This window comes from Lupinus angustifolius, chromosome LG06, assembly GCF_001865875.1.
Source record: "Lupinus angustifolius cultivar Tanjil chromosome LG06, LupAngTanjil_v1.0, whole genome shotgun sequence".
NCBI classification, from domain to species: Eukaryota; Viridiplantae; Streptophyta; class Magnoliopsida; order Fabales; family Fabaceae; genus Lupinus; species Lupinus angustifolius.
This window is the reverse complement of record NC_032014.1, coordinates 31,500,439-31,526,013: the sequence shown is the minus strand read 5'-3', so window position 1 is coordinate 31,526,013 and position 25,575 is coordinate 31,500,439. Positions and strand designations below refer to the sequence as shown.

At 30.2% G+C, this 25,575-nt stretch overlaps 4 protein-coding genes across 8 annotated transcripts; 2 read left to right on the top strand and 2 right to left on the bottom strand.

Annotated features, from left to right (window-relative positions):
• Window positions 1,718–4,442, bottom strand: LOC109351209 (mitochondrial arginine transporter BAC2). The gene is made up of 2 exons (XM_019592599.1): window positions 4,026–4,442; window positions 1,718–2,501 (listed from the first exon to the last, which is right to left on the bottom strand). The coding sequence occupies exons 1-2, from the start codon at window positions 4,260–4,262 to the stop codon at window positions 1,836–1,838; spliced, it is 903 nt and encodes a 300-aa protein (XP_019448144.1). The 5' UTR covers window positions 4,263–4,442; the 3' UTR covers window positions 1,718–1,835.
• LOC109351208 lies at window positions 11,351–14,664 on the top strand. 3 transcript variants are annotated; one of them, XM_019592598.1, is made up of 8 exons: window positions 11,352–11,680; window positions 11,982–12,091; window positions 12,186–12,318; window positions 12,749–12,852; window positions 12,935–13,079; window positions 13,193–13,333; window positions 13,562–14,102; window positions 14,238–14,663. In XM_019592598.1, exons 2-8 carry the CDS (start codon window positions 12,051–12,053, stop codon window positions 14,309–14,311), a joined length of 1,179 nt encoding a protein of 392 aa, XP_019448143.1. In that variant the 5' UTR covers window positions 11,352–11,680; window positions 11,982–12,050; the 3' UTR covers window positions 14,312–14,663. The 3 variants fall into 3 exon arrangements, with proteins under 3 accessions (XP_019448141.1, XP_019448143.1, XP_019448142.1); XM_019592596.1 differs by having other exon boundaries at window positions 11,351–11,680; window positions 13,562–14,664; XM_019592597.1 differs by lacking the exon at window positions 11,352–11,680 and having other exon boundaries at window positions 11,854–12,091; window positions 13,562–14,664.
• On the bottom strand, window positions 17,456–19,397 carry LOC109351206 (trihelix transcription factor ASIL1-like). The gene has a single exon (XM_019592595.1). The coding sequence runs from the start codon at window positions 18,895–18,897 to the stop codon at window positions 17,677–17,679; it is 1,221 nt and encodes a 406-aa protein (XP_019448140.1). The 5' UTR covers window positions 18,898–19,397; the 3' UTR covers window positions 17,456–17,676.
• On the top strand, window positions 22,410–25,318 carry LOC109351205. Of its 3 annotated transcripts, none has more exons than XM_019592594.1 (3): window positions 22,410–22,674; window positions 23,532–24,670; window positions 24,975–25,318. In XM_019592594.1, exons 2-3 carry the CDS (start codon window positions 23,625–23,627, stop codon window positions 25,159–25,161), a joined length of 1,233 nt encoding a protein of 410 aa, XP_019448139.1. In that variant the 5' UTR covers window positions 22,410–22,674; window positions 23,532–23,624; the 3' UTR covers window positions 25,162–25,318. The 3 variants fall into 3 exon arrangements, with proteins under 3 accessions (XP_019448139.1, XP_019448136.1, XP_019448137.1); XM_019592591.1 differs by having other exon boundaries at window positions 23,514–24,670; XM_019592592.1 differs by having other exon boundaries at window positions 22,410–22,678; window positions 23,514–24,670.

The following is a 25,575-nucleotide window of genomic DNA, read 5'->3' as shown; positions in this document are numbered from 1 at the left end:
CATTTAAACACATAAGAAAAATAAATGAAAATTTCAAAATTGAATTTTCTAATGCAAATAGGAAATTGAAACAGGATACTCTTGATTTTTTGAAAATAAACATGACACTACAAAAGTCTTTTTTATTAAAAAAATATTTAAAATTACAAAAAAAACTTCAATTTTGAATTTGATTTTTTCAATTATAATAAAGGAAAATTAAAATCCATAGAATTTGAACTATAATATTAAAATTCAATGAGAAAAAAGTATCACAAAAATTTGATGAAGTGAAAAGTACAGTAACTCTTAAAGAGTAATAGTAAATATTAAATATAATAGATAGATTATTGCAAATATTGAATGAGCTGAAAATGTATAGTTTTTTCAATTTAAATTAAATAATTACACAAGATAGGGTAAATGAATTATATTAAGGTTTTGTTATCAAAACTGATATCATAATACTTGATAATAAAAGTATTAATTGGTAGAATAGTTAGTTGAATGATAATATATTATTAGTTATTTATCATTAATAAGAATATGGAATAATATTCATTATATCTCCATAATCAAAATTTTAAAAGGAAAATAACAGAATATTAATACACGATTTAATTTTTCTTCTAAATTTTAGCAAATTATCATTAATAAGAATATGAAATAGTATTCATCTCATCTTCCATAACTATGTTAATTAAAAGGAAAATATTGGGGTATTAATACACGAATAATCATTATCAACAACATAACATATTACATACTATATTTTTTTTTTACTATTAATTATAAAAAAATACATTCCCATTTTACAAAGTAATTAGATTTAGTATGACTTGTAATCATCACAAATAAAGTTTATTGTCATGTTTTTTTTTTAAATTATTAAGTAATGCAATAATAGATTTAATATTATTATAATAAAGAAATGAAATATAGTGTGGAAATGTATACATGAACAAGGTGAAACCATTTTGAAAGGAAAAAATGAATAAGAAATTGACATGTGCCAATAAATAATGGGAAATGATATTTTTTTATTATATAGTTAAAATAGTTTTATTATATAATTAATAGATTGATATCACTATATTATTCTATTTTTTAATAATGTTACCAAGTTATGATGATTTTAAGCTATTATTTGAATTTTACAGGGATTTTTGGAGATATATGTAAACATAAAACTTGATTAATAAAAGCCACAAAAATAATTTCACTTGTTCTAAACAAAATATTTATATCCAGGTTGAATAATTTATTTTTGAATATTTCTAGGGGAGAAAACATAAGAAATCATATAAACACGTGGAGCAAATAATATTTTATTGACCTTATATTATATCACAAGTTTTAGACCAATAAGACGTTGGTTAGTAATATAAAATCTCATTAGATCCCCCGAAAAATAAAAAAAGTCAAACATTTAATTCATGTAAATAACATTTGTTGGGAAGAACATTCATGTATCTTGAAATGTATTAGTTCGTTATCCATATTGTAAAAAGAACCTGTAAAAAAATATCACAAGTATGAGAAAGGACTTGATGCAATTACAAGTCTTTCAAGCTAGTTCATGTCATTTTCCTCTCTTTTGTTTAGACCCTGTTGGATGGATAGACCCTTTACATTTCCATTTTATAAATCAAATTCATTCCTAAGGCATTTCAATCTTAAAGTCTAAACACAGTATTATAATTTTGCCAAGGTTTGCAAAATCTCTAACACAAGGAGATGAAAAATAAATGTTTTAGCAACTACATCAAATAATGATTGTCAAATATCAAACCCATTTTTTTTTGGTTTGTTAAGTATCAAATACATTGACATGGGTAATTCTCCTTCATTATTTCCTATACTTGAATGCTTCCATTGTTAAAGAAACACCTCAGAGTAATCTCATATGCAGAAAATACAGCACCATTCACTACAAAGGCTCTAGCAACTGCAGTTCCTAAACCCCTCCATAGCACAATGTATCCTTCTTCATTGATGCTCTTTCTGAGGCAATCCAAAATGCCTTTGTATTTCAATGAAGAAGGTGATTGTGCTTGCAATCTTGTCTTTATAACATCTAAAGGGTAGCTGAAAAACCAACTCGATACGCCGGCTAATCCTCCGGCTATTAACATAGTGTTCAAGCTTTCTTGACTACTTTTTCGGCAACCTGGATGTAGTTTTTCCCTTGTGTACTCATAAGTCCAGAAGTATAAACCATGTGCAGGTGCATCTCTAAGCACAGTAATGCCTAGTCCTCGATAAATTCCGCGAAAGCCTTCATTTCTCCATATGTTCTTTGCCACCCTGACAGGACCCTTTACGGATTGTGAAGATTGACCTGTATTCTGTAGCTGAAGGCGAATTTTAACCAACTCGACGGGGGAGAGAAGCATACTTTGGAGAGCACCGGTACCAACTCCTCCTAATGCAACACCCTTTAAGGAAGGAGGGTCATTAGAAGAAACTGATGTGCAAAATGCCCTTGATAGAACTGCATAAATTTGGAAAACCATAGCATTCTGCAACCAAAAACCAAAAGAATAACTTCAGCACATTTGAATATTTGATCTATTTATGATGAAGATTAAAATATATACAATGACATACTTATCCAAAAACATTAGATGCATATTCAATTTTCAATAGCCATGAATGGTGCTATAGCCAGCCAAATGGAGGCCACAAATCTTACGGTGAAGGTAACCCCATGCCCTTCGCTCGTTTTCCCCACCAATCATGCTCAAGAGGAACAGAGATCTATTTTAATTGATATTACATGTTTTCATTAGTACGAGACAAGATTTGGGATAACAGATCTCTATTCACCCAAGAGATACATATATACATGGAAATGGCAGGTGGGTCAGCAAAAAATTGTTTTGAAGTATCTATGGATTTGACATGATCACAAATGCAATGCAATTATATTGCTGCTACACTCTAGTTTCACAAATATGCATTGAAAAATAAAAGAACACAACTAACTTTATGTAACACTGAATTAGTGACTGCATGTTTTCCAAATCAATCATCTTTACATAGTGCAATTACAATTTGTTGTGACTATTATTGTGGCAAGTGGAACCAAACCATTCTTACTCATGAAGAACACTAGGACTTGACAAATTGGTATCTCTACAACTCATCCTATAATTTAGTTCAATACTGATTGGACAAGAAAAGTTGTATCCATATGAATATTTTTTTATATAACTAAGGGTATCACCTCATGTTAGGGTAAGGAACTAATCTCTTTCAGGTTGCGTAACTGTCTCTCCCAACAAATGTCGCTCTCAGGAATCTAGAAGTGTCTAGCACCACTAGGCCCACTCTTTGTTGATATATGTGTATGACTATGTTAGAGTGAGTCATCATCCTAAATCCCTAATGATTCTTCTCCTATCCAAAAGCAACTATTGCCTAATCCTAAACATTAGTTAAATATTTGTTTAAATTGGATGATGACTCAGTGATTCTTGATACTTTAACAATCCAAAAAAGAATTCATAGAATAGAATAGAATAAAGAGCCATAGGGAAATAACATTCAGAAGGAATTCAGCACTCTAATCAGTGAGTATATACTACACAATATATTCCAAAAGGAAGAAGAGAAAACAATTAAGTATTAGTAGTTTGTTTAGCCATTTTTCATAAGAAAGAAACACAGCTTTTATTAAAAAAGTTTTAATAAAAAAGCTTATCTCAAGATTAAAAACTGAAATTGAGTTCCTAGGATTTAATTTGTTTTTAAAACCTTTTCTGCATAATCACTTTATTCATCAAGAGCCTAATACACATCCATTGCCGTTGAGGAATTGAGGCAGCTTAGTGGTTTTAAGTTACCATCAACAACAATAATTGTCATCTAAAATTACAGTTCTCGCGATCGCAATGACTGCAATTTATCGCAATTACGATCAACACAACATAAACAGAAACAGAAACAGAAACAAAACTTAAAATCCTACCATATTATACTACAACAGGCAAATAACACATCAAAATGATAAAATTAGATTGATAATAACAACAAAACGGGACCTGAAAAGTAACAGAAGCCAAAGGTGCAGCCATGCCACGATAAAGAGCAACAGGACCATCTTTAGCGACAACATTTCTAAGAATTGTGAAAGCAGAACCAAAGTTAGAATTTTGTTGCTGCAATATGCGAATTGTATCCAATGGGTACCCAGATATTATACCAGCAATGCCTCCAATTCCTCCTGCTACAAATTCTCTACCCCAACTGCTAGCAAGATATTCTGGCCAAAAATCCATTTTTTACGTTCCTCTCTCTATGAAAGAATGAAAAAAACAAGACCCAGAATCTTAAAAGTAATGATGAGGATGTTTTATTTATTGGTTAAACTTGCACGGATCAAATTGCAGTTGTGGAAATGTGCCACTGTCTTTCAATTGAAACCGAAGTGGTGATGTTTTGTTACAACTTATTAACAGTTTGATAACAATTGATATACTGTCTCAAATCTTGTCGGAGAACGCTACAAAACAAAAAAATATAAAAACAAAATAAAGAATTTTTAATTTTTTTTAAATAATATGATATATTTCTAGAGTTTAAAATATTTGTACTGTTTTTTTACACCGTCGGCCGCATATCATTCACTATTATTTTGTATTAGTTTTGTTTTCAGAATCAATAATAATGGTTAATAAGTTAATAGTTGATGATTCATTTATATTGTCAATATATACATATTAAATTATATTTTTATCGGTTAGCGAAAATATATCCTATTATGATGGGTTAAAAATGAAAGTAAGATACACGTGGACCGATGAATATATTACACGTGGAAAACATTTGTCATGGCAGCATGATGGGTGAGATTTGGGATATACACAAGTGTTCCTAACTTTTTGAAATGATAGAAAAGAGACAGAATAGATAACGAATTAATGATGGAAGGGTATTAAAATCTAGAATATTGACATTAACGTAAAAAAATTTGGAAGCTTTTTAATATGTTCTTGGTCATTAATGTTTTTAACTTCCTTTCCAAATCTATTTATCTATTAATTAGTAGTATATGTTACTATTGTTTTCCATTTATCAATGCAAGAAATTGAGTCACTCTATTTATCCAAAAATGGCTTGTTTCAAAGACATGATATAAAGATAAATGATAAAATTTTGTTAATGCATTAAAAATTAATTTTAATTAAAGTTTAATATCATGAATGATAGTACTAAACAAAAATAAATAAGTTTATTTCACCATGTATTTGATATGTTTTAATACATGTTTTTCTACTCTAACATATTTTTTTCATTTTATATCTATTTATTAAGTATAAGAGTAAATTATATTGATATTCCCTAAATTTTATAAAACTATATGAATCGTCCATCTTTTTTGTATATACACACGTCACCATTATTTATATGCATACATCATAATAACTATATCTACATATATATATATGTATAATTTTTTAAACAAAAAACATGTGATAAATGTGATTAAATTAAAGAAAATATGATATATATTATATAGGCAATGCAAAGGTTGGTTACAAAATACATCAATACTTATAAGGAGATGTAGGTTAAATCACTCTTATACTATTTTGTAATGAACTAAAAAATAATTATAAGATACATTGATTCTTGACCTGGTTGGATTTGTATTCATAATATATCATATTTTGTTTAACTTAATTATACTTATCACTTTTTTGTTTAAAAGATTATACTAATTACTCATCCAGTTATAGTGTGTGTAATGTACTGTATAAAACTATAAATTAATAATGATTTGTGTAAGAAACTAAAAATGAAGGATAATTTATATAATAATATCATTAAAATTAAGGAAGTGTGAATATAGCTCAATGTAAATATAATGGATTTATTTGAATGACTTAGCTAGTACAATTATGGCGTGATGACTGTTGTTTAAATATTTTATTTTGGATTATACTCAAAACAGATTTTGTTTTGGAAAGGTATGAAATAAAGATATATACATACTAAGTGAATCATATATTTTTTTATTAAACACGACTAAGAAATGATACAATAATAATGTATAAACTTATTCATTATCAATATATACATTTTTCTGTTTAAAATAAATTTTAAAAGTTAACTCATCAAAACATTGATGTGGGAAATGTATGATTGAGTTCCATAGATATGCACATATGTTGTGTGTCGTGGTGTGATAGAATACTTTTATAATGATTGCAACCAAGAACAAAGATATATTATCCTAATTTTGTTTCTAATATTCTGTCTAATCAATAAAAATTAAAACATTTATTATATAGTTGTTATTTTTGTCTCATTTTTATGTCTAGAACAATATATGAAACATGTTGACAGAGTTATTAATTATTAGCTTGAGAAAAAACAAAATTGATTGTGGGCAATAATACATTGTAATGCATCGAAAAACTAAATTTTCTCTAACATAATGGCTAGCCATCAAACCATGGTTCATGAATCCTATCATTTTTATTAATGAATATATCATTGGTAAATTTTAAGTATTAATTATTCGAATGTTATTTTATAATATATATTTCTCATTTAATTCTTATCCTCTACAGCATTAATAACTCTGTTGCAGAATAAGGAAACTCAAATACTACAATTTATGTTTCTCCAAAAAGGAAATGAATCCCATGTGCATAATGATTTAATTTGACTTAGTTGCTTCATCCATGGGTGGCCTAATATAAAATTATACCTAAAAATGAATTTTAAGATAAGGTATTTCAAACTGATTAAAGCGATTATTGTAAAAAAATCAATATTTTATGTGCCAAAATAATTAAATTATGTCTTCTTTTTTAAGAAAGAATGTCGGTAGATAAATATATTTCCGGGAGTGAGTGATATATGAATGATGATATGATATCAACTATTATTCTTCTTACAAGAATTGTCAAAATAATTCAGATTTATATGTGAAGACCTATTAACATTATGGTTAATCGATTATATGATATTGAAATTTTTTTAATCATGTAAGAATTAATTAACAGTATAATTAATCTATTAATTGATTAGATGTTAATAAAGCAGTGTAGTATACAAAGGATAATTCTCTTATTTCTTGTAATTGAATTTAATGATAAATAATGTAATTCAATACATAAAGATTCATTCAATAATGAGGAATATAGTTTCTATTATTTCTCTTTCTTTCTTCAAGTTTTCATTTCTTATTCCTGTATTCTCTCGTGCTTCTTCCTTCATCAAGAAGTTTTCTTCAATGACTCGTACCAAAAATTATCAAAGAATGTATCTCTAACATAGCACACTAAAGCAAATATATCTATCTATTTTGATCGACAAGAAACCATTCATTACATACCTAGGAAATATGTAATCATTGTAATGATAACAATATGAACCAACAAGAGATTTTGAAAACGTATAATCATATATTATTATATACCAGATTTTATTCTGGTCTACTTAGACCAAATATTCGACCAATGCAATACATTTTTATTTGTATCTTGTCTAACATGTTTACTCTTTCTTTGTTGAACAAGGTGGAGTTAAACTCCCCGAGACAAAAATGAATTTTTTTGTATAACTAATGGTATACCTTACCATATATTGAAGGAATTAATCTTTTACGACATATGTGATTGTTTAACCCAATAAATATCGCTCCCTGGAGTTGAAAATTTGACATTTAAGCTAATATAATGGGATATAATAGAGTCTCATACAATGAAAATTGGAAATAATTCACAATTTATTTGTGTCAAACTTATATTTGAAAAATATTAAAGGGCCTTTATAATTTAAAATTCATAACTGAGTCCAAAGTTTGCCATTTCTTAATTGGGTTCCTATAACGCTTTAATAACGGATTGGATCCAAGCCCGACAACTTTTCCTCTTTTTTCTTACAAAAGAAACTAGAGAGATCCAACAATAAAATATAATGTAAAATTAATATTTTAAAACGCCTAAATATCTCTTGGTTATCACAAATGTATTGCAGTATTTAATTCACCATACATATAAGTTTTTAATTTTTTTGGTTTTTAGCCCTTACATTTTCTTAACATTTTGCAATATGGTATTTTTTATTAATTTCGAAGGAAAATGTTGAAATGATGAATAATGATAATATAAAACTTAAGTCTTGACATATGAGTTTTTTGGGTCCATAAATTATTGAATATCTTACAATTATAATTCAAACTTAAATGTTTATGCAATATTGTATTCCCCTCTTGTAATTTGAATTTATGAACTTATATTCTTGAGTTAATCAATTCAGATGTCTTAGAATGTCGAGGTTTAATAGGACCTCCTTAATATTATGTTTAAAAGTAATCAACCAAAAAAGAAGAAAAATATCCATAATTAATGATCATAAAGTGGGTGTGGCATGAGTTGGCAAATGGATACATAAACTTGAAAACGAAGTAATAAAAGGGAAAAAAACAAAGAAAAACAGCTCAATGCAACAATGAGGATAAAGAAGTTAGCACCTTTTTGAGGATGTCACGCTACTTCACTCTCTTTATCTCTCAATCTATGACTATGAGGGACCACCACAAAACAAACTCAACCAATCCTCTCACTTTTTTCCTACCCATCTTCTCTCCATGATCTATTAATTGATGGACATCACATTTAAGAACACGATTCAGTTATTCTAAGAGTAATTGAAAGAAGTTATTCCACATCTTAATCATTTATTTTAGGGAGATCTAATAATTTGAATTTGTGACTAAAGTTTAATTATTAGATTTTATTAAAATGAATGACTAGGATTAGAAGTAGTTTAATCATTTATACAGTAATGTTAAATTCTTATTATTAATTAAGTAACAATATGTTCAAATCATAATAACTATTGTTCCTTTTCTCCATGACAAACCCTTTAAAAAAGTCCAATCATGCATAATGTGAGTAAGATTCTTGCTTTAGACACCAAAAATATAATAAAAAATTTCTGTCACAAAAAAAATCTTTTTTTACTTTATTTCAGGCCCTCTCAAAGTTATAACAACATAGTCTTCATCCAGAATTAGGCTCCCAAAAAAACTCTACCTTATTACTTCAGGCAACTCAATTTTTTGAAGAAATTGATATATTACTCATCTTAATTACTTTAAAAAAAAAATTCATCTCACTTTACCAACAAAAAAGGCTTTATATAAAAATCCACTTCGGGTATTTAATATATATACAGCTACACATCATGGTGCCATGCAATAAATAAATATGGAGTGGAATTTTGGAAAATATTGCTTCCCATTTCCGTGTGACACTATTTTATTGTTTTTAATTCATTAATTTATGCTATCCTACCGATGGCAAATAGTGTTTTCTTGTACCCATATTCGCACTATTTACAGGTACCTGTATGAGTAGTGAGTATTTGTGGGTATCCCACGAGTTTTTAAGTTTCAATATATATTTATATATTTTATAATAATCAATACATATAAAATAATTATTACATAAATAATAAAATTTATATATATGTAAAATTTATCATATATTTCAATCATTAAAATTTATTATAAAATAATACAAAAAATAGTAATTATAATTATAAAATAATAATAAAAATGTCATATATATAAATTATTTAATTAAAAAATAAATTTATAAATATGTGTCTATCTGCTCCGACCCATAAGCTATTGTTACAGATACCCGTTACATATATTTTAGCTGGTATTTGCTATCCCTATGCTATCCTTTCTAGTTCCTCCCTGTGTTAGATATCTTGAAATAACTAAATTGCTTGCTTGGTTCTAACTTCATTGTCCTAGATAGTTTTTATTTATTTACTTATATATTTATATAATTTAGACAATAAAAAACTCTTACTTCAAATCCTATTTTTTCTTTCTACTAATAATCATTATTGGAGGACCCTGCATTGAATTGAGACATGTCCACTATTTTCCTTAGTTTCTTTGATTATTTTACAACATAGTATAAGACTCGCCGTTTACTTCCAATCGAATGAATCTTAAATATGTTTTTAAATTCTAAAGTGAGGTTATCTAATTTAAATGTAAAAAATACATATTATCTATTATAATATAACTACTAAATCAAAATAAAAGAATTCTCTTGAACAACACCTCATGCTTATCCTGAGATAAGTTATTCATTAAAATGATGATATGTGTTATAATCTCACCATTTTCTAAAAAATATATTTCTAAAAGCTAAAAAGATAGACATAAATATCATAATTTTAATAGTCGTAAGAGATAACTTATTTTAAATAAGATAATTTAGCAGTAAATTAGAATATTATTTGTATACTTTTTCCTACTTAATTCTCAATTTTCATAAGTTGATGATCTTGGTCGTTTTTTCCTTTAAATGTTGATAGATTACTTCCATGCACACTCTATGGACATAGATAATGAGAGGCAACACTAAGAACTCTAAGATTTACCTAAAATACACATTCAAATAGTTGTTTTCTTATGTCAAAATTTGCCTACAATACCCTCTAACTTGTCCTTGCTTTTGACTTTTGCAACAAATCTTGTTTTCTTATGTCAAAGACTTAAGGATAAATCCATCAATACATTCTTACTTGCAAGAAAAAACTTAAGGATCAAGTCTTGTAAGTATTTTCATATAGTCATATAACTACAAGTGATATTAGGTACATGTCAGGTAAGATAATATGTAGAGATTTATTAATAGAGTGTAGTATGCATGGTGTAAAAATTTATACACACTTAATATATCATTCACCACTCATTTGCAAATGAATGGTGGATAATAGAGTAATAATGTATAAAAATTTTAGGGCATACATTTTTTCTCTTATTAATATTACAAGACTTAAATGTAAAATGAAATACCAAGTTATCCTAATTAATTTTTTTTATGTTTTTCACTAGTTTTTTTTCATACTACCAATAATATTTTCACCATTTTTGGATAAAGATCTAATCCTTCGAAGTGTGTGGTTATCGCTTCTAACAAGTGTTGCACCCAATAATCGAACTTATGATCTTATAGTCATCTTAGAAATATAGTAAAATCTTATATCATTAGACTTATGTCACTAGACTAAAATCTTGGTGGTTGTTTTAATTAACTTTAATACTAATTAGTAATGCATTTGGAATTTTGGACCCTCCTCATTTTTTCCTCTCAAATTATGAAAGAGAATGACACAATTAAATTTCAATGGACCCTACACACATAAGCAAGTTTGACTTTTGTGTCATTTTTTCATGCCATGAGAGTTAAAAAATTTAGATCACCCTACAAAATTTGCCTCTAAATTATTGATTGTTATATTTTCCCTCCTTATTTGTCAACTTGCTTTGTTAATAAGCTATTATGCATGAAAAAGCACATGGCTTATATCTTATGTATCTAAAAGAATGAAGAATCTAATATGTGGCAACAGCTTTTTCTCCAAATTAACTTTTCATTTCAATATTCAGCTTCTTCTTTTTCTTGCCATATATATAGATTCTAACAATCACCATTTCTCTCTCTCTCTCTATCTCTATCTCTATCTGATATAAGTTTATCACTTTTTCTATGTTTCTTGTTCTAGTTGCAAATTTCAGTGCTATGTTATTCATACCCTTTTTCTCTACCTTGCAATATTCTTTTCCTCTATCATCAAAGTTTCCTTCTTGGTAACAAAGATAGTATTTTTCATTTCATCTACAACTCTTTCTTCTCTCTCTGGGTTTCAGGTTTTACTCTATTTTTTTTGCCTCTCTTATAACTGTTTCTGATTTATATGAGAAATGATATAAGTTTTTTTCATGCAAATCCTCCAAATACTAGTTAAATTATATTGTATGTTTTTTATATGCCCAATACATTTAATTTTCTATTTAGTATAAGGAGGATTTGTAAAAGAAAGGTGTAACAAGTTATAACAATGTTCATTGTCCATTTATATCTATGGTTCTATGAGAACTCAATTTGTTTTCTTTAAGCACTCATGAATGCTAGTTATTGGCATAACTTAATGTTCATTATAATTTTCAGGTTATTATTCTAAATAGCAGAAACCTTCTCAATTCTATCTTGGTTATCTTCATATTGTTGAGGACTAAAATGTTTGAGGGGTTATTCAAAGCAAAATTCTATTCAAAATGGTAAAACAAGTTAATGGTTCTATTCTTCATTGCTCTTGATTTTTATGGTAGTTTTTTGCTGCTAAATTTGTTTTTTGTTTGAATTTGGAAATAGCAAATCCTATGCAAGGTTAATAAAGATGAGGCTAGAGGTGATACAGAAGAAGAGGAATGCAGTGCAGAAGTTTCTTAAGAAAGACATTGCAGAACTTCTTAGGAGTGGCCTTGAATACAATGCATATGGAAGGGTAATTTTCATTTCTGTGCTTTTATGATAATCAATTTCATTTGATTTAGATAGTTAATTTTCTGAGGTTCTAGCTTTATTTTTATCTGCATGATTTGTTGTGTAAAAACACTCTCTACTCTAGTGTTTCGTGCGCGAACTAGATGAAACGCAATAGACGAAAATGTTTGTCATAGTTTCTATTATGCTTGATGTGTTTTATAAACAGAACATGAAAAGTAACATCGAAACAGAACCGAATCATGTGTTCTGTTTCACCCTTGCTGTACATGTCTACCAAATGTTATCTAAGCGATTCCTATACTCGACGTCTTGCATTGGTCCAATTTTTTGCATAAGGAAAATGATTTGCAATACAAATTCTTATAAGCAAGCTACAAAAACATGTACCTTAGCCAGTTTAGATGTTAAACTCTTTGCACTTGAATCAGGCTGAAGGGCTTTTGGTAGAGCAAAATATGTCATCCTGCTATGAACTCATCGCGAAGTTTATCGGAAGCATATCGGATCATGCTCGAGACCTTTGTAAGCAAAGGTATGGTTTTCTGCATATGTTTTATACTTTTTGTCATCAGTAGTTTTATCACCACACTCATTTTTATAATCTTGTTAAATAGGGATTGCCCTGATGAATGTAAGGAAGCTATACCGTCATTGATATATGCTGCAGCTAGGTTTTCCGATCTGCCCGAACTTCGTGAGCTTAGAAAAATGTTTACAGAGAAATTCGGGACTCATCTTGAACCTTATGCAAGTAAAGAGGTGATTGATCAGACCACTCTTATAAAAATTACTTATTTCACAACTCTTGTTAAGCACTACTATAAATTATTTTGATGCTTCCACCACTTACTTGAATAATTGTTTTTCCTTAGTTTGTTAACAAGTTGAGGCATGAACCTCCTTCAAAAGAAATGAAGGTTCAGCTGTTAAGTGATTTAGCACAAGAGTTCTCTATAAAATGGGATAACAAGGCTTTGGAGCAGAGACTTTACTCGGCGCCGCAGTTACACGAAGTAAGTTTCACTTACCAGTGATTTGTTTGTTATCTAAACAATAAAGCATGTTTCAGCAGAAATGTGAATTGGAATTGGTTGATTAGATATACACTCATTTAAATCACACTTTGAGTATATAGTTGTTACTTTCTTGTACTAAAATCAAATGCAACTAAGCAATTATTCATCAACTTTAAGCTTCTCTTACTACTTTTGACTTATTGCAAGGAGTGTTACTTGTTGCAGGAAAAGCCTAAACATGATCCAATGAATAACCATAATGATGAAAAATGGCACAAGATGGACAATGATCTTGCCATGCCAAAAAGAAATGAAATAGATCGAAATTCGGATATTGTTGACGCTTCATCGAGGGTGCAAAGCAACATTGTGAGTGATGATGAAACAAGTAGAGACAAGTTATCACATGGTAACCAAACAAAAGCTTGTTCAAGTTCATTGGAAAGTGTATCTAAGGATGAAGTAGAAAACAAGAGGGTATTTTCCTATGGTTTTGTTCCACCACCTTATGTCAAAGAAACATTGAATAGTAAAGGTGAAAGCAATTTGAAGAAAGCAACAGAGTCATCAAATCATGATCTTCATGAACCAGTTCTTCAAAAAAAGCCAATGCCGAAATCAGTGAGGACTAGATCTCTCAAACCACACCCTCCTAGCCACAATGACAAGGTTTCAGATACTAAAAATGATGGTAATGAAAAAGCAGTGGATATGCTTTTAATGCATTATAGTAAGAAAGAATCTCCTTATACAAAATCAGGTTCAAGTGCAGCACCAGTAAGAGGTATATCATTTTCTTATAGTCGTGCGGCCGAAAATCGAGATGAACACATAACTTCAAAGGAAACATTGAGAGGACATGAAAGAGCAACTTCCTTAGTACCAGAAATGCTTAGTAGAGCAAGGCATGTGCATCCTAGTTTACCTGATTTTGATGACTTCAAAGCAAATATTGCATCTCTTAGAGGGAGATAACCCATGCAAGCAGCTTATAGAGCATGATAATATTTTTCTTCCTTTTTCTTTAAATTCTTTAGTGTTTGATTGTTCAAATAGTGTTTTTCCTTTCTGCATAGAGTAAATACTCATTTTAGTCTCTCGTGTTTTTCGACCTTATCAATTTGGTCTATCAAAATTTGAAAAATCCAGAATAGTCCTCATAAATGTATGTCAAATTAGTCATTTTTAGCAAGTTTTACATCATTTGGTAGGGACTATAAAAGATACTAATTTGACCTACATTTTAAATTTTTGGGACTATTTTGATTTTTCCAATTTTTGAGAGACCAATCTGGTAAACTCGAAAAACGTGAGAAGTGAAAATGAGATTTTTACTCTTATTTTTATGTCAAATCTATTATTTGTACAACAAAATTGAATATCAATATATGAATATTGTATTTTATATTATCTTATATTTTCTCTCTTACCACCTTTTCACCAAGTAAAAACAGGTACTATATATGAACATATGGTGTTGCAAATTGTGTACAATGTTTCAATATTCTAAGTTTAAGGTTTACATTACCAGGATTGTAATGATGAGAGATTATATAGCCAACTCATTTATATCAACATTATATCTTTTTCATTGAAACTCTTTCCTTTGTTTGGCATAGTCAACTTCAAATGGGAGGGAAATGTATGGCCAACAAATGCTATTTATTTCATTAATTGTTTTGAAAATGAAAATAGTACATTGTGAAGGTGAATAAAGCAAACATAAACATAGATATGTTATCCCAAATCATGTCTCAAATCTTATTATGTGCCAATGACAATGAAGCAAAAATAGAAAAAAATAATAAATAGTTAAAATTTTAATACATACATGTTTTCATTAATGCGGAGCATGGTTTGAAATAACATATTTGAGTGGAAGCACACAAAAAATACTAAAATGTTGTATTTTTTTGGTACATCGGAAAAAGAAACAAACTACAAACACACGGAAATATCTAACTCTAATAGAGGTTGACAATCTGTTGGGGTTGAATCCCAAGTCTTCATCTCGTCTGTTGAGTGAAAACCAAATTTAGCCATAAAGTTCGCCACCATATTAGCCTCTCTATTCACATAGGATACCTTAACTACCCAAGAACGAGCCAAATAAGATCTAATGTTAGTGGTCAAAGATGAAATGCGAACAATCCGAATTGGAATCTCCTCAGAAATAATCTGAACAGCTTCCAAGCAATCACTTCCCAAAATCACATTCATGAATCTTAGATTCCAAGGCAGAGACAACTCATGTTCCATAGCCGATAGTTCTGTTAAAATAGGTGACCTCTGCCCAAAGTTGGCAGAAAACCTTAACACCCATTAACCCTAATTATCCCGAAGAACACTACCTCCTCTCGTAATATCAGATCCTTTAAGACTAAAATGTTGTATAGAGATAGATATCTTATAATTCAAGAGAACAACATGATGATCAAAGGTAGACATCCTATAATTCATGATAATCTATAGCTTGGATCTGTTATCCTATAATACATGATAGTTAAGACATATATTACCAAAAGTTAAGACATGTATAGTGCTGGAAGTAAATCATCATTTTGGGCCTTGAAAGTGATACTATTGCTTTATTTGGTCTCCTAGCATTGCATAAATGTAATTTTTTGTCTATGGTTTTGATAATTGTGAGACAATTAAAGACTTATAACATTAGTAAATCCTCAATTTGATGCTGGAAATTTAGATCATGGAATTTGGTCCAAAAATCAATTTGATTTACTGTAATGATCAACTTTGTTTTTTGTCCATTTCTTTCCTAAGGTTAACATTTGTTTTGATTGGATTTGCCATGTAGGTGCTAAGTTTGTGTATCCACCATGGTAAGTAATGATATTATCATCCTTCAAGGAACACTAGTTTTTAAGTAACTTGTAACCTTCTCAATCATTCAATTTTGGTAAACAAAAATTGAAGAAAAATTGTAGTTTTTAAAAATGAGTTATAGCATTTGAAAACTAATTTCTAAAAATCTACTAAAAAAAACTCTATTTTGCTATTTGTATACAAATTTTACCCTTCAAAATTATTTAAAAATTACAATAGTTACCTCTAACTAAAAATGTCTATTATAATTTTTACTCATTTTTTTAAATTTTCAGTAGTTCCAAAACTAGACTTTTAGCGAAACAACTCTAATAAAAAGACTCTAACTTTCTAAATTCTGTATTCAAATTCTTTATCAATCTGTCATTGTTTTATGTTTTTATTTGACACAATTATCATTCGTTTGACAAAATAAATAAATAATTAAGAAAGAATAGCCTATGCATTTATTTCTTATATATTCATCTTTTAATTATTCACTCATAAATAAAAATAATAAAAGATGTATTGAAAATATAAAAAATCTTAGAACCAAATGATATAATAGAGTGAGGATCCACGTACTCCGAGAGTAAGTTCTTTAAACTTAGCCTCCATCCTAGCCATCAATTTTATGGATATGTAATGATTTAGATCTACTCATTAATTCGAATTATTGGATTTCCATAGAATTGATGGCTAGGATGGTAGATAAGTTTAAAATACTCACTCTTGGACTAAGTGGATTCCTCCCCGATATAATAAATGGGTGTCAATAACTACATCCCTAAGCATCTCTCCCTGTCTAACTGTATGCACATGCCAAAGCTTATAATGGTGAACAGTTAGCTTAAGAATTAGATCACTAGGTAACAAAATTCAAAAAAAATAAGACTTAAGATAACTCTTTGCTTTGTTGTAAAAATACGTTGAAAAATTAAAAATAAATTATTAAAGCCTGAAAGGCCATCCTAATGAATAGTTACTTCAGAACAAAAAGATGTAAAAACATAAGGATAAAAACTTATAATCCTTCCGAGAGCACATCTGTTGTCCCATTCAATGTGTCGCTCTATGTATCACGGCTTGTGATTGGTCGGAAAAATGTATTTATGTTAAAAATTTAATAATTAAGTATTTTTTTGACCAATCACAAACAATGACACATGGAGTGGTAGTACCACTGTGGTACACTTTTTTGGGTCAGAAGATGTACTCATAGTCCATATCCTTTCTCCATGACTAATGGATTGTTGCCATAAACTAGCAATAAATTTGATATAAGAAAGCAAAGCACTAACAATCACTGAACACAATTCTGAACATTGTGATGAAAACATGGATGGACTAACCAGTTTTGATTCCAATGAAATGCAACATTCCTGACAAAGAGTATTGCCTCACAAGAAAAAAATGAACAAGGGAAAAAATGCCTCAAATGTATATGATACAACAGGTAGATATCAAATGTCTACATTGTGTGTTACATAACAATGGGAGCTATAATGCTTAAGACATCACATACCATTCTCAGAAGAACCATCATTCTCATCATCTTCTGTCTGGTCTAGTTTCGAAATCTCGCTCTGCAATCTTTCTAAAACCTGCCGCCTTTGTGTTTCTATTTCCATTTGAAAATCCATCCTCATCTTTTCTAGTTCCACCATCTGTTGCCTTCTATCATTTTCAATCTTCTCGTATATGTTACTGAATTTATGAAGGGAATCGGCAAGTAATCTGAAGGAAGAAGATTCACTGCTACTCCTTCCCTTTCTTCTTTTCTTTGCATGAGGCCCATCTGAACCTTCTTTGGTAGATTCTGTATTCTCAGGACTATCCCTCGTTTCATCCAATCCGTTTGCACGATTTGAATAAATTCTAGAGTTCGTAGAAACATACTCCCCGGAATCCAAACCGCAAGAAATACCTGCTTGTTGTGGTGGAGACGACATTAGTTTGTCCATCCTTTTGAAATAAACCCAGTTGCTGGTTCCACCGTCCATTTCTGGAAATTTAATCTTCTCCTTTTTGTATTTCTTCTTCAATGTATCTAGACGGTTTCTACACTGAGTATCTGTCCTTTCAACTCTTGAAACTTTTGACACCTTTTCTGCAACTTCTTGCCATTCCTCGGATCGAAGACTCTTCCTTCCATGTTGAAGAAACCGATCACCCCATACATCAAGAAGGACAAATGTCTCGTGCTCAGTCCAATCAGTAAGGGGATTCCTACCACCAGAAGATGGTTTAGGAGCTGCAGCAGATGGTGCTGGCACACGGGGTGCAAATTCATAAGCTGAAATCAAACTCTTCAGCTTTTGCTTTTTTGGTTGGCGCTCTAAATCATCATCAATCTCCATGATATAACTTTTCCCCTTATCATCGTCATCATCATCATCATCCTCGCCATCACCATTATCATCACAATTTTCATCACCACCACCATTTGCATCAGCATCATCTTCCTCCTGATCTTCATTGTCATCCGCATCCTTTTCCGAAGGGTGAATATTGTTAACATCATCATCGTCATCTCCCTCCTCTCCTAATTGCTCTTCCTCTTCCTCACTCTCACTAATATTATTATTTTCCCCATATTCATTTTCAACCGGCTGCGAATATGGATAAACATTCGTAGGAAGTTTCCGATGACTCATATAACCAAAACCTTGCTGGTGGTGACTAACCCTATAAGGGTTAGAGGGATACCTTGTATCATCATCTTCAATGCCATCCATTCAAAAACAGATGACAATTGCAAAGTACTAAACTTTCCTTCAGAAAAAAGTGATTCCTAGCTTTTAACTTCAAAAAACTCTATTGTTCATCATTACCAGTAAAACTACCAAATCCTTTTTTCACACACATACTCCAAATTCCTAATACCTACTTCAAATACTTAAAACTCTTCAACTAAATAGAAATTCATTACAGAATCAAATCACAAAAGGAATCATTTTTGCAACAATTGAAAATGAATATCTGAATAAAATGAAATTGTGAAAGTTAATTGAAGCATAGAGACATGTGGGTTCAGCTCCAATTCACAATAATAAATGAGATATAAGCAGAAATAATAAGCTTAGATCAGATTGCAGAAAAAAATCACTTTTTTACCTTAAAGAAATGAAGTGGGTCTTCGAAGATTGTAGAATAGGAAGAAAGTGAAAATGGAATAGCAAATAGCTAAGCATAATAATGAGTTGCAGATATAGAACATGCTCGTTGCTAACGTGAGCCGGGTATGTGTAGTTAACATTTTCCTTTTATTTTTTTTCTTTCCATAATTTATTATTACCTACTTTTTTGTTTTGTTTTTTGGAAGCCCCCGATAATTCATTAAAAAGGTACAATTTTCTTGGCAAAAGCAAGAACCATCCCAATTTAATTTGACCCAAATGTCTTTTGATGAATAGGAATGAACATATGTTGGGTTAAGGTTTATTCTTTACCTAGTCTTAAATGTTAGATGAGTTATTTTTTAAACCTAGGTCCAGTTATAGATTCGACTCTAAATATTGAACATGTCAACCTTTAAACCTGAATTCAACCATATACTTAGTTAAATATAATACATACTCATTCATTTTAGATAAGATCTTATCAATATTATTTATTATTGTAAATATGTAATTTGACAAATAAGATTATATATGTATATATATTATTAATCATGTATGTACAATGAAAAGTTAGAAAATCAATAATACTTTCGTAACCAAAATATGTCATTATTTTGTATATATTTGAATAGAGACACATATAAACATGATGACTGAACGACCATGGGACGAGTCGGGTTGAGTCATGCTTAGTCCCTACCCAACCCTAAATATTATATGTGTCTAATTTTTTAATCTGAACCAAACCCTAAATATGATGAGATATGTCCATATTCGTGCCAGATATGATCATGTCATATCGAGTGAGCGAGTAGAGTTCATCGTGCTCACCCGTACTCATGAGTTAAACTTATATCCCTTTTACAAATGGGTAGGACATCTCCTACAACTTCCACATTGTGTGACTACTTGAATATACTATATTTAAGTAAAAGTTATTTATTAAAAAAATTCTCAACAATCATAGCTTATGGCACATAATGAAATAGAAGAAATGTTTTTTGCAAATGTATGATGAGTTATTTTAGTCATATATCTCAATCACATTTATTCCTATAACTTAAATATTAATTTAATTATAATAAAAATGTATACACTAACTATGTAAAGGATTTATACATTGTCATATCATTATCTACTATTTATTTTCATTCATTGAGTAATACAAATGAGTGATTGCTAAAGTGAGTTTCTCTCATTGTTTTGATTTATGAACTACATTGAATATGACGAGTTTATAAAATAAATACAATTCAGAAAAAGAACGGCCCATGAGTGGGATGAAATGAAAGAGTGAAGTGAGTACAATCATGGGTGATGGTGAATCACATGTAACCTACATTTTGTATCCTAAGAAATATATCATTTCATGTGTAACTGCTTGTGATTGGTTAGAAAATATTTAATTATGAAATAAGGGGAATGCTTAAAGTAGAGGTGAGCATGAGTCGGTTGCTCGAGTTAAGGCTTGTCCTTACCTGACCCTAAATGTTGGGTAAATCATTTTTCTGAACCCGAACCCGATCCTAAATATTGGGTGAATCATTTTTCTGAACCCGAACCCGACCATAGACTCAATGCTAGCTATACCCTAAACATAGATCGAATCAACCTTTAAATTCAATCATAACCTCATACCCGATTAAATATAATACATACTCATTTTAGATTTAAAAAATTCAATATTATTTATTATTATGAATATGTAATTTGACATATAAAATGATATATATATATATATATATCTTTTTAATCATGTATATATAATGAAAAACTAGAGAATCAATGATACTTTCGATCAAAAGGTTGACATTACTTTGTACACATTTGAATAAAGACACATATAACATGATGAGTGAATGACTATTAGATGGGTCGAGACGAGTCATGTTTGGTCTCTATGTCGCCCTAAATATTGATCGAGTCTAATCTTTGAACCTAAACTCGACCATAGACCCGATGAGATCCAACCCTATTCGAGTATGATCATGATCAGACCATACCAGATGAGTGGGTAGGGTCTGGTCATGCTCACCCCTAACTCAAAGTATAAAGTATGGTTGATATATATTCTCCTATCAAATTACTCTATAAAGAGTGGAATATCTAGTATTAATAGTGTAAAGATTTATACACAGTCATTGTATCATTTATTCATATTACTTTTATCAAAGAGTCACTAATGGTTAAAAATTGATCGTGGATGATAAACTGATAGTGTAAAAAATTCTTACATTGTCACTATATACATATCTTTCTCTTCTATAAATTCCCTTAGATATAAGAAAATTACATATAGTACTTATAAATCGATCAGTATAAATAAAATAGCATTTTATGACACATGTTATTTTTCTTATAATGTAGGAGGAATTGTAGGATGAAGTATCATTTGCCCAAATTATAATAGGGTGAAAATTTCACAACTCACCCAAAAAAACGTGGGCTGGGTTGGTGACCAATTTGCATCCCTAAATATTGGTAAAAAAACAGAAGTGCACTTTAAATGTAAGCAGTAATTAAATATAAATAATAAAAAATTAAAATTTATAACACATTACACATATGCATAAACAAGCAGCAATTGTTAAATGTCACTTTAATAATATTATTGAAATTTTAAATATCATTGAAACTGTAATGCCATATATGTGATTGGTTTAAAAAATGAGGAATATTATAATATCATTTCTACCCATTATAAAGTAAAGTCATATAACTTATAAATTAATTATTAATAAATAAAATATTATATTATAATATATCTCAATTTTCTTATACATTTACTAAGCCTTAACAAATATATGAGAAAATTTTACAATCATAGTCAAAATGAGATATACATATGCTATTCCACAATTTGTTTGTGTCACTTCATGTATATAAAATTGTGATTGGTCAAAAAAATATATTTAAGTTAAAATTTAATTATTAAGTATTTTTTAATCAATCATAAGTTTATAACCCATAGAGTGACACAAACTTTGGAACAGCATATCTGCTCCCGTGAAAATGACACTGTAATTTTTTATGAATGAAATAAGTTACAAAATTATAATTTATCAAATAAATATCACAAAATGATAATGATGTATACTGTAGAATACACTATGCCACATGTATTGTACACATTTGGAAGTCTCAATCATGAGAGTGGATGAGTAAGACAAAGAGAAACTGAAAGCATAGTACATAGGAAGACTCAGTGGTTCACTGTTTCTCTGACTTTGATGAATGCAAGAAGAACATGATTCTGAAGAAATGAAAATGAAAATCTCTGTTGAAATGAAAGAAGAAAAATGTGAAAGAGAGTGATGTTTATGCAACTTTTGATCTCTTGCTGCTTATTCACTTCAAGGTTTCTGCATTTGGGTCTCTCAGATTTAATCAAAAGTAGGTGGGTTTTATAGTAAATTTTTCTGCTTTTTTTGTTTTTTGGCTTCTGACCAATCTGAACCGTTATGGATTTTACTTTTACTCATTTGCTTCTCCAAGTTTCTATGGATTGTTTTGGAGTTCATTTTGAAGGTGTAAAGAAAGTTTGGTTTTTTGGGTAATAATCAGATACCCTTTTGATGCTTTTGTGAGATTTCTCAGTTAGTTTTTGTTTTTTAGGCTCTATATTCTATAAGGCGATTTTCTGAGCAATTGATAATTGTTCTGTTGAAAAAAGTGATATTTTGCAATTGCAACTATGAATAATCTGATTGTGGTGTTCTTCTTAGGAGTTACACTTTTATGTGTTTTTGTTGTTGTTGTTGTTGTATTGTATCATTTGCATATCTGATTTCTTAAATTGGAGCTTACCTAACTAGAGTGTAGAACTCTAAGGATTGATTTGATTTCCTTTTTTGTTATTAACCACTCTCCAAATTGCTTCATTATTGTTCTTAAATTTTTATTTTCCAAGTTGATTTTGAAGAATTATGTTATAATATATTTGGAAAAGCTTTTATCTGATCAATTGTTTAAATTCTCATGAGATTTGCCATCCTAAATTCAACATGGAAGTTTAGATTCTTTGTGCTCCTTTTCATGCAGCAATTATTACTTGAATTGGAAATGAAGATTAATACTCTCTATGATACTATTTGAGCTGCAGAAATTATATATGGATGCGCATATTCTTTTGCCTAATGAATAAGCAATTTTTTATGCCATGTTTAGTTTTTGTTGTGAATTTCGATCATCATTCCGTTTGACTAGGAATTAAGAAAGGGCTTTTTCTTCAGCCTTTGAATTTTATGCAGCAAGGAAAGATGGTTTCGTCGTTTTACGAAGAATGGAGGATTAGATAATGCTGAAGAAGAGAAAAGGATCATATTTGGAAGATTTGTGATCTCATGGCTGATTCTTCTTCCAATTTCTCTTTACCTTGTAATACATCGAGCCCAAGACAGAAAAGCTTCTCATTTTTTCACACCTCCGGTTCTAGGATAGGGGTTGGTGCCAAAGTTTTACCAGATTCTGAATCTGTCTGGAGTCCTACATCTCCTCTTGATTGCAAACTCTTCTCGAACCTTATCAACCCTTTTAGCGTCAAGTCCCCTCGACCACCATCCCAAACCGCGCATAAGAAGCAGTTAGATTGCAGTAAAGTAGGCCTCGGCATCGTAAGTTCCCTTGCTAATGAAACCAAACACAATGACGAGATCCTTGGTAAATTTCATAGGAAAAATGTTATTTTTGGACCACAGTTTAAGACCGGCATCCTTAACTTCTCAACGAATAACCACGAAACTCTTGCACCTTATTTGAAATCTTGTTCCTTGCCCAAAAACTATGTAATTTCACTCCCTTCTGAAGCCAAAAATCCTAACTCTGAAGTGGTGAGCATTGACGACGTCTCTAGAAAGAAATCGTTCATTGTGCAATCTAAACCTTTCATAAGCTCTATGATTTCTTTGCCCGATTCCTCGAGGCCTTCTTCTTCATTGATCAACTCAAACCAGACTTCCAATTCGGAAGTCAATGATTTATGTGTAGAAAATACATCTGCAATAACGAGTTTGCCTCCAATGACAAGCAGAAGTCTGCAACTAGATTATTCTTTGAAAACTAGATCTAGTTCACTTCCAATATCCATTGATTTTAGTAATGGATATATAGGCTCACTCTCTGCAAGAGATATAGAGCTTTCTGAGGATTATACTTGTATAATTTCTCACGGTCCAAACCCAAAGCGAACACATATTTTTGGTGATTGCATTTTGGAATGTAAAAAAAGTGTCTTTTCCGAGTCCGTCAAGAAGGAAGAGTCTGCTTTCGGATCTTCTGAAGTTTCTATGTTTTCAGAAGGATCAGCGCCTTACCCTTCTGACAAAGTTTCGAGCTCTTGTGACTCTTGTAATATGAAATCGGAAAAGGGGAAGGACATTTACATAATCAGGTTTGTCCCAAACATCAGAGTTTGCTATTTTTATTCCAGAGTAAACCTTCAATTTAGTTCTCCGAAGATAATATAGTGTTACCATTTATTTACATTAAAGTTTTTTGTCACCAATTTAAGTCCTTCAATGATTTACAAATTCATTACATGGGTCTTTCTAAGGATCAAGGAGCTAATTGATGACACTAAACTTTGGAGGACCTAACTGGTGACCCTATTATCTTCGGCGGACTAAATTGATCATTTACTCTTTTACTTCAAATAAGCCAGAAGCATTAGTTGTAACCTTTCGTAAATCTCGCAGAGGTGAGAAAGCATTTTGCAGCTTTAACTGTAGATCCGAGGAATTTTCGGCCGAGGAGGAATTGGAGAAAACATATGCTAACTCAGCAGAGAGCTCTCCTGACTCAAGTTACCATGATCTCTTCCTCTCTGGTCTTCCTAATAACATGCTTTGTTCACTTTCTCATGAGACAATATCCAAGTTATGAAATTGTTGCAAAGGTTAAATATGTGGATAGTTTAACATTATTTACAAACATTTGCCTATGTGTATCTGTTTATAATATGGATTATGAAAATTATGTAATGTTGTTGTTGTTGTCACGAACCAATTTTCATGGTTCAATGAGTTAAAAGCTAGAAAGGGCATAGTTTTATCTCTTATTTTTTTTTTGGGTACTACCAAGGGTATCCCTTCACACTGGTTAAAAAAACTAATGCATTTCGGGTGCGTGACTGCTCTTCCTAACAAGTGTCACTCATAGGAATCGAACTCATATATTTTAGTCAACCTAGAGATCTAGAGAGGCTTATACACAAATTCACTCTTATCATAACTCTTGACAAATATATGCATTGTAATGTTTACTAGATGAGTTGAATGAGGCCATAGGCCTTCTCTC

Bases quoted from the DNA above. Each gene is read 5' to 3' on its own strand.
- LOC109351209 (XM_019592599.1), bottom strand. From the start codon at position 4,262: ATGGATTTTTGGCCAGAATATCTTGCTAGCAGTTGGGGTAGAGAATTT. The intron at 2,502-4,025 runs GTCCCGTTTTGT...TTTTGGTTGCAG, and splicing joins TGGCTTCTGTTACTTTTCAG to AATGCTATGGTTTTCCAAAT.
- LOC109351208 (XM_019592596.1), top strand. From the start codon at position 12,051: ATGTTTGAGGGGTTATTCAAAGCAAAATTCTATTCAAAATG. The intron at 12,853-12,934 runs GTATGGTTTTCT...CTTGTTAAATAG, and splicing joins CGAGACCTTTGTAAGCAAAG to GGATTGCCCTGATGAATGTA. The intron at 13,080-13,192 runs GTGATTGATCAG...GTTTTTCCTTAG, and splicing joins AACCTTATGCAAGTAAAGAG to TTTGTTAACAAGTTGAGGCA.
- LOC109351206 (XM_019592595.1), bottom strand. From the start codon at position 18,897: ATGGATGGCATTGAAGATGATGATACAAGGTATCCCTCTAACCCTTAT.
- LOC109351205 (XM_019592594.1), top strand. From the start codon at position 23,625: ATGGCTGATTCTTCTTCCAATTTCTCTTTACCTTGTAATACATCGAGC. The intron at 24,671-24,974 runs GTTTGTCCCAAA...TAAATCTCGCAG, and splicing joins AAGGACATTTACATAATCAG to AGGTGAGAAAGCATTTTGCA.